General features: G+C 39.5%; 1 protein-coding gene across 1 annotated transcript in view; it reads left to right on the top strand.

Moving 5' to 3' along the window:
• The first annotated feature begins 264 nt into the window (after positions 1 to 264).
• COG3 (component of oligomeric golgi complex 3) overlaps positions 265 to 10,083 on the top strand; it is a 63,549-nt gene continuing 53,730 nt past the window's right edge. The window contains exons 1-5 of the mRNA XM_017535993.2: positions 265 to 580; positions 5,001 to 5,147; positions 6,896 to 6,957; positions 8,004 to 8,169; positions 9,107 to 9,181. Coding sequence (XP_017391482.1) covers positions 407 to 580; positions 5,001 to 5,147; positions 6,896 to 6,957; positions 8,004 to 8,169; positions 9,107 to 9,181 — 624 coding nt within the window. The 5' untranslated portion in view covers positions 265 to 406. The remainder of the gene's footprint in view (positions 581 to 5,000; positions 5,148 to 6,895; positions 6,958 to 8,003; positions 8,170 to 9,106; positions 9,182 to 10,083) is intronic.

The raw sequence follows: 10,083 nt of genomic DNA, 5'->3' as shown, positions 1-10,083 counted from the left end.
ACACTCCACCCATACTACCCAGCTGTGAGCAGAGGTGTAGATCCAAGTCCCCTGCTGGCAGGGTGACATAATGCAGTTGTCAATAATCTGTACAACACGTAACAATAAAGTTATTGATGTTGAGGAAGAGACTTCCGGTAGGGGCATTTCTATTTCCGTTGGGTCCCGTCTTCTCCACCTTCTTCTACGTTTCAACCGGAAATAGTTGTACCCATTTAAAGCCACGTCTGTACTGGCCTCGCTCCCGCCCCCCGACACTGCGGAACCGTTTCCGGGGTCAGGGCATTCCGGCCCGCCCCGCCGCCGGTGCAGTGCTGGAAGGTCCGGTTCTCCCGGAAGTGGCCCGGGTGTCTCTGTTAGGGTCCCCTCCACCCCCCTGCTGCTGAAGGCCGCAGGGGCGGCGGCGATGGCGGAGGCGGCGCTGCTGCTGCTGCCCGAGGCGGTGGCGGAGCGGGACGCTTGGGAAAAGCTGGCTCTCTGGGATCGGAGACCGGACACGACGGCGCCGCTGACCGACCGGCAGACGGACTCGGTGCTGGAGCTGAAGGCGGCGGCAGAGAACCTGCCGGTGCCAGCTGAGGTGAGGTGATGGGCGGGAACCGGGCTGTGGCGACGGGGCTGGGATGCTCCACGGGCGCCCCGGCAGGACCCCGGCCTCACGAACCTCTGCCCAGGATCTCTCTCCATTCCTCCCTGGCCATGGTGGCGGATCCGGTGGGAGGGGCCTCTCCCTCCTAGGCTGTCAGGCTTAGCGCTGCCTGCGACCCATACTCTAATCCTGCTCGAGGACTGCTGTGGGGGCGGCCTGCGGCTGGTGCCCACCGGCACCCAGTCCTCCCTCAGCAGCGTGGGATGGTTGCCCGGGAGCCTTGCCCTGAGCGTCTTGCCCCAGAGGTCCCTCCTGTCAACAGAAGCGTAATCTTGCTGCCCACTCTCTCCCAGAAGGAGAGGCAGTGAATCCGAGGTGCTTTGCTGCAGGACAGTCTCCAGTGCGTAGTCCTTTACCGCCTTAATGAATCAGCTAGCTTACTTTGTCCATGGGGGTCTTGGGGAGACCAAAACTTGATCCTGAATGACAGTTTCATTTATCGCACTTGTCAAGTGCAGGTTATGGGAAATCAGATTTATTTCATCTATAGCAAAGCAATAAAAATGAATTTTATTTGAAAGCTGGGTCAGTACATTATTAAGCAGCGCCGGTTTTCGGTTTTAGTGTCAACATGTTTAATCCACTTAACATTAGGATATTAGGCACTATTGTACTTGTGTGATTCAATTCACTTAGTTATGATAGCAGGAAGTAACATGAATTGTCAGATGTTTGACAAACTTTTTCCAGTTTTGAGGGCCAGGTTTAGGAGGATTATTTTGTAAGTAGTGGTGATTGTTACTTTTGATGTTGGAAGCATTCTTTTTTCTCACTCTGTCTGCCACGCTGGAGTGCAGTGGCCCAGCCTCGGCTCACTGAAACCTCCACCTCCCGAGTTCAAGCGATTCTCCTGCCTCAGCCTCCCGAGTAGCTGGCAGCACAGGTGCCTGCCACCACGTCCGCCTAAATTTTTGTATTTTTAGTGGAGATGGGGTTTCGGCCTGTTGTCCAGGCTGTTCTTGAACTCCTGACCTCAAGTGATCTGACCGCCTCGGCTTCCCAAAGTGCTGGGATTACAGGCGTGAGCCATTGTGCCTGGCCCGAAGCATTCTTTTTATGCGATTTGGAATTGTGTCCAAACCGACATTGAGTTTAGAGTCTTCAACTTTTTCTGTCCTCCTACTTTAGAGGTTTGATTTAATCATTCTCTTCACATTCACTATTGTATGCCCTGCCATCAAATAGGCGTTCTTTCTTGGGTTTCTGTTTCTGCCTCTAGGATGTGGTCAGGAAATGGATCTGAAATAAATGAGGGAGCAGGTGGAAATTTTTTTGGCTCATCCATGAAACTCTTATACGCTGGATAATAAAAGTTGTTTGCTCTATAAATTTTCCATTCTGTCTATAATTGATTTGGCACTGGGGGTGTGATGGGGGAGATACATATTCTACAAAAAAATTTTGTTTTCATTGTCGTGGATCATGAACTATTATTTCTTATTCTCATTGAACATGAAGGAGAAGGTTTGGAATGAACGAAATGAACTTTTTCATTATCACCCCATTCTTCCATATTTGTCATTAGCCACATGCAGTATTTAACGTATGTTATGTTCCTACCCTGAGTTAGGAATTGGAGATAGAAAGGTAAATAGGAAAGATGAGATCCTTAGCCTCACGGAGCTGACATAATTGTGGGGATCATGAACATGGAAAAAAAGAACAAAGAAAGTATGTTCAGGCAGTGGCCCATAATATAAGGAAAATCAAATAGGATGGTGTGACAGAAAGGGGTGAAGTATGCCCTAGAGAAAGAGAGATGGCCTTTCCAAGGAAGTGACAATCTGAGATGAGAACTAATGGCGGAATACCTGAAGCTAGTTTTATAAAGACTAAAGAAATAACATTCCAGCTGGAAGAGAGAACAGTGTAAGCTTATGGGTAGGGGATGAACTTAACGAGTTCAAGAATTCAGTGAGGGTCTTCTGGTAGGTGTAGCTTGGTATTGGATTCCTGTGAGAATGCAGTAGTTGAGGCCAGGCTCAGTGGCTCACGCCTGTAATTTCAGCACCTTGGGAGGCCAAGGTAGGCGGATCACTTGAGGTCAGGAGTTCCAGACCAATCTGGTCAACCTGGCGAAACCCCATCTCTACTGAAAATACAAAAATTAGCTGGGTGTGGTGGCACATGCCTGTAATCCTAGCTACTTGGGAGGCTGAGGCACGAGAATCGCTTGAACCTGGGAGGCAGAGATTGCAGTGAGCCAAGATTGCACCATTGCACTCCAGCCTGGGAGACAGGCAAGATCCTGTCTCAAAAAAACAATGCAATAGACGAGCTGTTATGCACACATCCTGGAATCTTTGAGATGGAAATTCTCATTGCTCTTCAGTTTTACAGCCCTCATTTTCCTTTTCTAAAGTGTTTATATGTCTGTCGGGAAGATTTTGGAATTAATTTTTTTAGCCCCATTACTACTCTTTAAACACTAGCACCAAAAGAGAGTGCCACAATTTTCATTTTGTCCAACCAGTATAGCTCAAGGAGTTTCTGTAGTGTTTCACAATTTGCACGAGATAAATTACTTCCTGAACAGCTGGAACTGAGCAGGTTAATAGAAGAGCAAGAGGCCAACTAACTCTAAGTACATATCATAAAGATGTTAACTTCTTTAGAAAACAGCTTTCTCTTTTATGAAAGAGAACGAGTCTTATCTTAAAAAGGAAATACTCCTTTTTTTTTTTTTTTTGGCCATTAGAGAAAATAATTTACCATAGAATATTAGGTAGACTTTTGTAGCCAGGGCAAACCTGCTAGTAGTGAGGGGCCTATTTCTTTATGCTGAATTTAGTAATTCTTGATAAAATGCTGAAATAATTTTCCGTGACACTTACTTATAATTTACTGTTACAGCTGTTGTTTTCTTGTAGGCTGTGTGACCTTAGATGTGATGTTTATCTTTTCTGAGGCTTAATTTTCTTTTTTATAAAATAGGGACATAACTCATGATGGTTACTTATAGGGAGTTGTGAGAATTACATGAAATCACATATGTAAGCTGCACATGGCAAGTTACTTGTTAGTATTATTCTTGTGCTTTCGTTCAAATCATTAACATCTTAAAAGAATAGATTAAAATCCTGTGATGCTGAGCTGGTATAAGGTGTCATTCAGACCAAAGGTAAGAAAAGGAGAGGTTATGTGCCTTGAGGAAGATTCTGAGACTCCGTCTGTACCGCTTCAGTAATTTGCTCCAAACAGAGCACGTAACATCAGGTTTCATTTAGGGAATTAATTGATCAGATTGATCATAAAAGTGGTTTTCTCCAACACAGAACTCTGCAAGAAGTAGAGCTTGGGACAGAAAATTATGTTACTTGTTATGTCCTGGACCTGCTCAGCTGGTCAGGCAAAACTTGAGAATTTATTGTAGTTATTATTTAATGTTAGTGTCTCCATTTGCATAAACTATACAAAAACTATGCAAAAACTAGCTCTACAGTGCTGCCCCTCTCTAGTAGTATCTGTCTGCTCCATCTGGAAGCCAGGACAGTGCTAGTAAGCAGGAAGCATTCAGTCACCTCCTCCTTAGAAGTGAATGAGAAGTCACAACAGGAAAGTATGAGTCCAGGAGTTTGAGACCAGCCTGGGCAACATGTATAGACCCCCAACTCTATCAAAAATGCAAAAACTAGCTAGGCATGGTGGTGCATGCCTGTTGTCTCAGCTACTTGGAGACTGAGGTGGGAGGATGGCTTGAGCTCTGGAGGTGGAGGCTGCAGTGAACTGAGGTCATGCTGTTGCATGCCAGCATGGATGACAGACAGAGCAAGACCCTGTCACCAAAAAAAAAAAAAAAAAAAAAAAAAGCTTACTAATGGTGGGACATCAGTGTCATGTTTATATTTTGAGACTAGCATTTAACATAGAGCCTAAAGTGTTAGTATTATATGGTATTTGTATTAACCTAATATAGTTAGTTTTTTTTTTTTTTTTAATTTGAGATAGAGTCTTGCTCTGTTGCCCAGGCTGGAGTTGCAGTGGTGCAGTCTTGGCTCACTGAAACCTCCACCTCCCGGGTTCAAGCAATTCTCCTGCCTCAGCCTCCTGAGTAGATGGGACTATAGGCATGTGCCATCATGCCTGGCTAATTTTTGTATTTTTAGTAGAGACGGTATTTCACCACATTGGCCACGCTGGTCTCAAACTCCTGACTTCGTGATCTGCCCGCCTTGGACTGCCAAAGTGCTGAGATTACAGGTGTGAGCCACCGCACCTGGCTAACCTATTATGATTTAATGGAAAATATTTCTTTCTCTTTCAAAACAACTGAGGTGGAAACTCAATCTTGAGTTAAGTTCAGAGAATTTTCATGTTTCTTAAATATTATCTTCGTGACTCTTTTTTCAAGCTCCCAATTGAAGACTTATGTAGTTTAACATCCCAGTCACTGCCCATTGAACTGACTTCAGTAGTGCCTGAATCTACAGATGACATTCTCTTGAAGGGCTTCACTTCCTTAGGAATGGAAGAAGAAAGAATTGAAACCGCACAACAGGTGAATTGCAGTATCTTTTCTAAGGATGTTTGATTATTTTAGATGTCTCAAGGCAAGGCTAATAAAAAAGGTCCTAATTAAAAGTTGTGAACATTTGTCACCATAGTTAACATTAAGTCTTTCTAGAACATTCTTGATTTTGTGATAATTGTGGCTGTTTAAGTGTTTCAAATGAATCTATTGCCCAATTATAGTTATGGATATAGGGAAAAAACATGATATTTCAGGTTTGGATGTTGATAGATTGTTGAGGTTTTAATGTTTTATGCACTTTTGACTTCTCCCCATGTCTGTCTTGTGTTAACCTGTCCCCTCGGTGTATGCGTGCACATCCCTTCATCTCACTTGTTGCTAGATAGGTCCTTTTTTAAAAACCCAGGTGTCCTCTTTATATCAACACTTACAGTTATTTTTTGATAATTTAGCATGTGTAATTTTTTCTTGGTTTTTGTTCATTCCTAATTGAAACCTAAACTTATAGTGGTTTCTTCTACCACTTTTCTTGTCTCCTCTTTCTTGTCCTAGAGTCAAAGTGGAGGCATTTACCAAATAAAACATAAAGTACATGTACTGGATTGCATATGTAGTAAGTCGAAAGAGGCAGTTCCACAAACCCAGGAAGAGTTCCAGCTCCTGAATTAGGCTGACCTGCATCTGAAAGTCAGCTCCATTACTTAGCATCTTTGTGAGCTTAGGCAAATTACTTAGCTTCTTAGATCTTTAGTTTCCTAATCTATAAAACAGAGATAATTATATATTGTAGGATTTCTGTGAGAGTTAAATAAGATAATGCATGTAAAGGTATTGAGTAGCAAGTACACAATAAATGCTCAGTAAATGATAGGCAAGGCACATGGCAAGCCTGTACACCCTTGACATTGAATCTTACTTGAGATTCAGTGTTCTCATGTTCACTTGAAGGTAGTCTTGCACCATGTCTATGAACTCATTTGGACTGCTTAGAAAAGAATCTTCTGGATGAAATTTGTACTTGTTCTCGCTTTAAAATTAAAAAAAAAAACACACAAAACTAATATACTGACTTATAATTTATGTACAATAAAATGTATTCATTTTAAGTGTTGGTTCAATGAATTTTGAAAAGTGTATATACCTATGTAATTAACAACTATAATTGAGATATAAAACATTTCTTTCATTACCCCAAAAAGTTTCTTCATACTTGTTTAAGGTCAACTCCCCACATTTGCCTTTTAAATAATAGATATTTTTCAGGCCAAAATTCAGGCTCAGGGCTAGCTGATACCAGAGTTCGTATTCTTAAACCACTCTGTAATATATTTTTGAGTTATGGCCTCACAGTTCCTATTAGATAACATTAATATTGATATTTGCTCAAAGCCCTGTGTTACCTACTCAGATTTTATAAACGATTATAGCAAGTAGGCATTAACTTATTAGGAAGAAATATTCATTTTTTACATATTTTATGTTTAATACTCTTCCTTATTTGACTCTGAAAATGGCCAGTTTTTCATTTGTTTGTTTTTTCAGTCCTTTAAGACATCTGAAATGGCCAATGTTTTAATATCCTTTGCTTTTCCTTTCATGTAGATATTGTGGATGTAATTAAATTATCTTCTCCTGGCTTAAAACTGATTATGTCTGAGCCCTAAACAATAAAACTTGGATAGTATCTACCCTTTTGACTTGCTGTTTTAGCATGTAGCCTCTTTTAATTTTGTCAGTTTTAGTTTTGTTGACAGTATAATCCTCTGTTTTTCCAGTTTTTCTCATGGTTTGCAAAGCTGCAAACTCAGATGGATCAAGATGAAGGAACTAAATATAGGTATGTGTGTTTCTTGCGTTTGTTGGGTATCTTAATTTTTAGATCACAGTCATCTGAAACATTTCATAATCACTGGTTTTAAATAAAATTAAGGTACTAAGAAAACGCTAACAGCCATATGTTCTTTAAGAATAGCCAGTGAGAAGATTTGGGTCTTTAAAACTGTTACTAGAAGTTGCGTGATTAAAAACAAAAAGAGAATTACGTTATAATTTATAGGCTAGGAGGCACAGATTTTAGTTTTTAGTTAACTTCAGAAAGAACTAGGTTTAGGTAGAAGCTTTAGAGGAATTCTAGAAGGTGTTTGTTGTCTTTCTTTAGAAGGAGAAACACCCCTGAAAGACTTTCAGGATGGCCACTTAGGTTGGGTGTAACTATAGTTCTGTCAGTGAATGTTGACAGCATGAGGGAAATGACAGTGTACAGTTTCTATCTGATTTGGACGCTGTGGGTTGAGTGTTCACATTCAGTGTATTGATTTATAGATGGCTATTATTGCTAGGCAGTGTGGTATGATCCCATTTAATCTTAATAACAGCTGTGTGAGGAGAGATATTACTATTCTTACTTTACAAACGAGCAAACCGAGGCCTGGAAATAATAAGTAATGTCATGTAGATTGGGGCAGAGCTGGGGCTTGGACCCAGGTCTTCTAATTCTAAATTCAGAATTCTTTCCATGACATCACAACATCTTTCAAAGAGGGAAGTGATCTGAAGGATGGACCTTGCTTGGTTCCTTGGGATGGCTTTGGTGTCCCAGTCTTTAGAAGTTGAGCCAGTGATTAATTACCTTATATGTGAAAAGCCAGGTTATGGCTTCAAGGCTAATTACTTTTGTTACTTACAGTACTTGCGTTCTTAAGTATTGAAACAGTTTATGACATAACTTTTGATACATTTCTTAACATAATCAAATTGGGTGCCTAGGTCAGACTTTCCTTCTGAAATTTGAGCATTTTGGGAAAAATGAGCCTTTGTTGTTATTTTACTATGCTTACTGGGGGAAAAGATTATTGCCAATCCCCTTTTGGTTCTGTTTTCTAGACAGATGAGGGATTACTTGTCTGGGTTTCAGGAGCAGTGTGATGCTATATTGAATGATGTAAACAGTGCTCTTCAGCATCTGGAGTCTTTGCAGAAACAGTATCTTTTTGTGTCCAATAAGACAGGAGCCCTACATGAAGCCTGTGAACAGCTCCTAAAAGAACAGGTAATTGGAGTAAGAGAGAGGATCAGTCATTATACTTAATATTTTAAAATAGATGAATACAGTTTTTTAAAAATTTTCCTAATTTCTCTAAGATGTTCGACTCTGCTGTGTTTGGGCCCTATGCTAAGCATGCAGATAGTTACATTGACAGTCTACTTTTTTTCTAGTAAACTCATGTGAATAAGAACAAAGGCAAGCTTATGTTTTGAGCTGTTAGGTCTCAATACAATTTCAGAGTGTAGTGGATATGTTAGTTTGCTCTTTCTCATCTTTATTACTGACACTTTATTTTTTATTTTTTCACTCTGTCGCCCAGGCTATAGTGCAGTGGTGCGATCTCAGCTCACTGCAACCTCTGCCTCCTGGGTTTAAGCATTTCTTCTGCCTCAGCCTCCCAAGTAGCTGGGGTTACAGGCATGTGCCACCACGCCTGGCTAATTTTTGTTTTTTTTGTAGAGACAGGGTTTCGCCATGTTGGCTAGGCTGGTTTCGAACTCTTGACCTCAAGTGATCTGCCTGCCTCGGCCTCCCAAAGTATTGGGATTACAGGTGTGAGCCACTGTACCCAGCTACTCACACTTTTCAAACAAGCATAGTGATTGTACTAATGGTGAGATTTTGAAAAGATCAACTGATGGATTACTTTTGACTTAGAGCTAGAACACTTGTTACTATATTTATCTCAGTATGTACTTTTCTCTGTATGTACTTTTGTGTGTTTTAAAAATGTCATTTATTATTTTATAAAGAGACATGAAATTTACTGTAATAATTATTGCATATTTTAGTTCATGATTGTAGAAATACTTGAGCTGTATTCTTATATCTGATATAAACCTCTGTGTCTAATGTTAATCTATTTAGTGTAACTTTGAGACTGGCATGTTGCTTCTTGTATTCTTATAATAATTTATTTTTCTCTTTTAAAAAATGCAAGTCGGAACTTGTTGATCTGGCTGAAAACATTCAACAAAAGCTTTCCTATTTTAACGAATTGGAAACTATTAACACAGTAAGCATTGTTCTTTACTTTTAATAAAGTTGGTGATTCTTATTTTATTTTTGCCTTTCTTGGTATAATCTTTAAATCTATAAATTGGCTTGAGTGATATTTTAACTCAGCTTGTTTGCTGATAGATATTCCTATTTATATACAGTGGAGTTACCATTACCAGTTCAGATTTTTAAAAATTCGAGTTAAGATGCCTTTCTTAAATTGTATTCTTGGTATTAAAATCTCTTTATTGGTTACTTCTCATAGTTTCTTATTTGTAAGCTTTGAAGAAGATTGTAAGAAGAAATACCCAGTTTTAGATCTTGCTGTGGTTGTGCTACTATGACAGTAGTCAAAACATTTTTAAAACTTATTCTCATGTTTAGTTTGAAGAAAAGTATGGTCCTCATAATGTATACTTGTATCCCAATAAAGTATAATAGTTCCAATAAAGACAACGATGTAAATTATATTTCTATGTTTCTGACTCATAAATTAATCATAATTATATATAAATCATGTAATCATAAAGTATTATTAAAGTATTTATTAAAGACATAGAAATGAAACTAGTGGGTAATTAACAATGGAATGCAATGGAAAGTAGTTCATTGCCAAGCTATTTGTTTATCAGGTTAAGAAATGATTGACTTGTTGTATTTTACTTTCATAGTACGACTGCTAAACAGTATGACTGTTAAACATAGTATGGCTGCTGGTTAATCCTTTAACCTTCAGGAAATCACTGTTGTTTGCAAGTAGAAAAATTATGTATATTGTATATCAGAAAGTGAGAACCCTAGGTACTTCATATATTATTTTAATATGACATTGTATAGTGGGGTAATATATACTATGTCCTGATTAATTAAATAAGAGTCCCATTAAAACTTATTAGGAATAAACGGAATTAAATCAGT

Source organism: Cebus imitator, unplaced genomic scaffold, assembly GCF_001604975.1.
Source record: "Cebus imitator isolate Cc_AM_T3 unplaced genomic scaffold, Cebus_imitator-1.0 Scaffold94, whole genome shotgun sequence".
Classification (NCBI taxonomy): domain Eukaryota; kingdom Metazoa; phylum Chordata; class Mammalia; order Primates; family Cebidae; genus Cebus; species Cebus imitator.
Note: the sequence above shows the minus strand (reverse complement) of the source record. Positions and strands in the feature narration are given on the sequence as shown.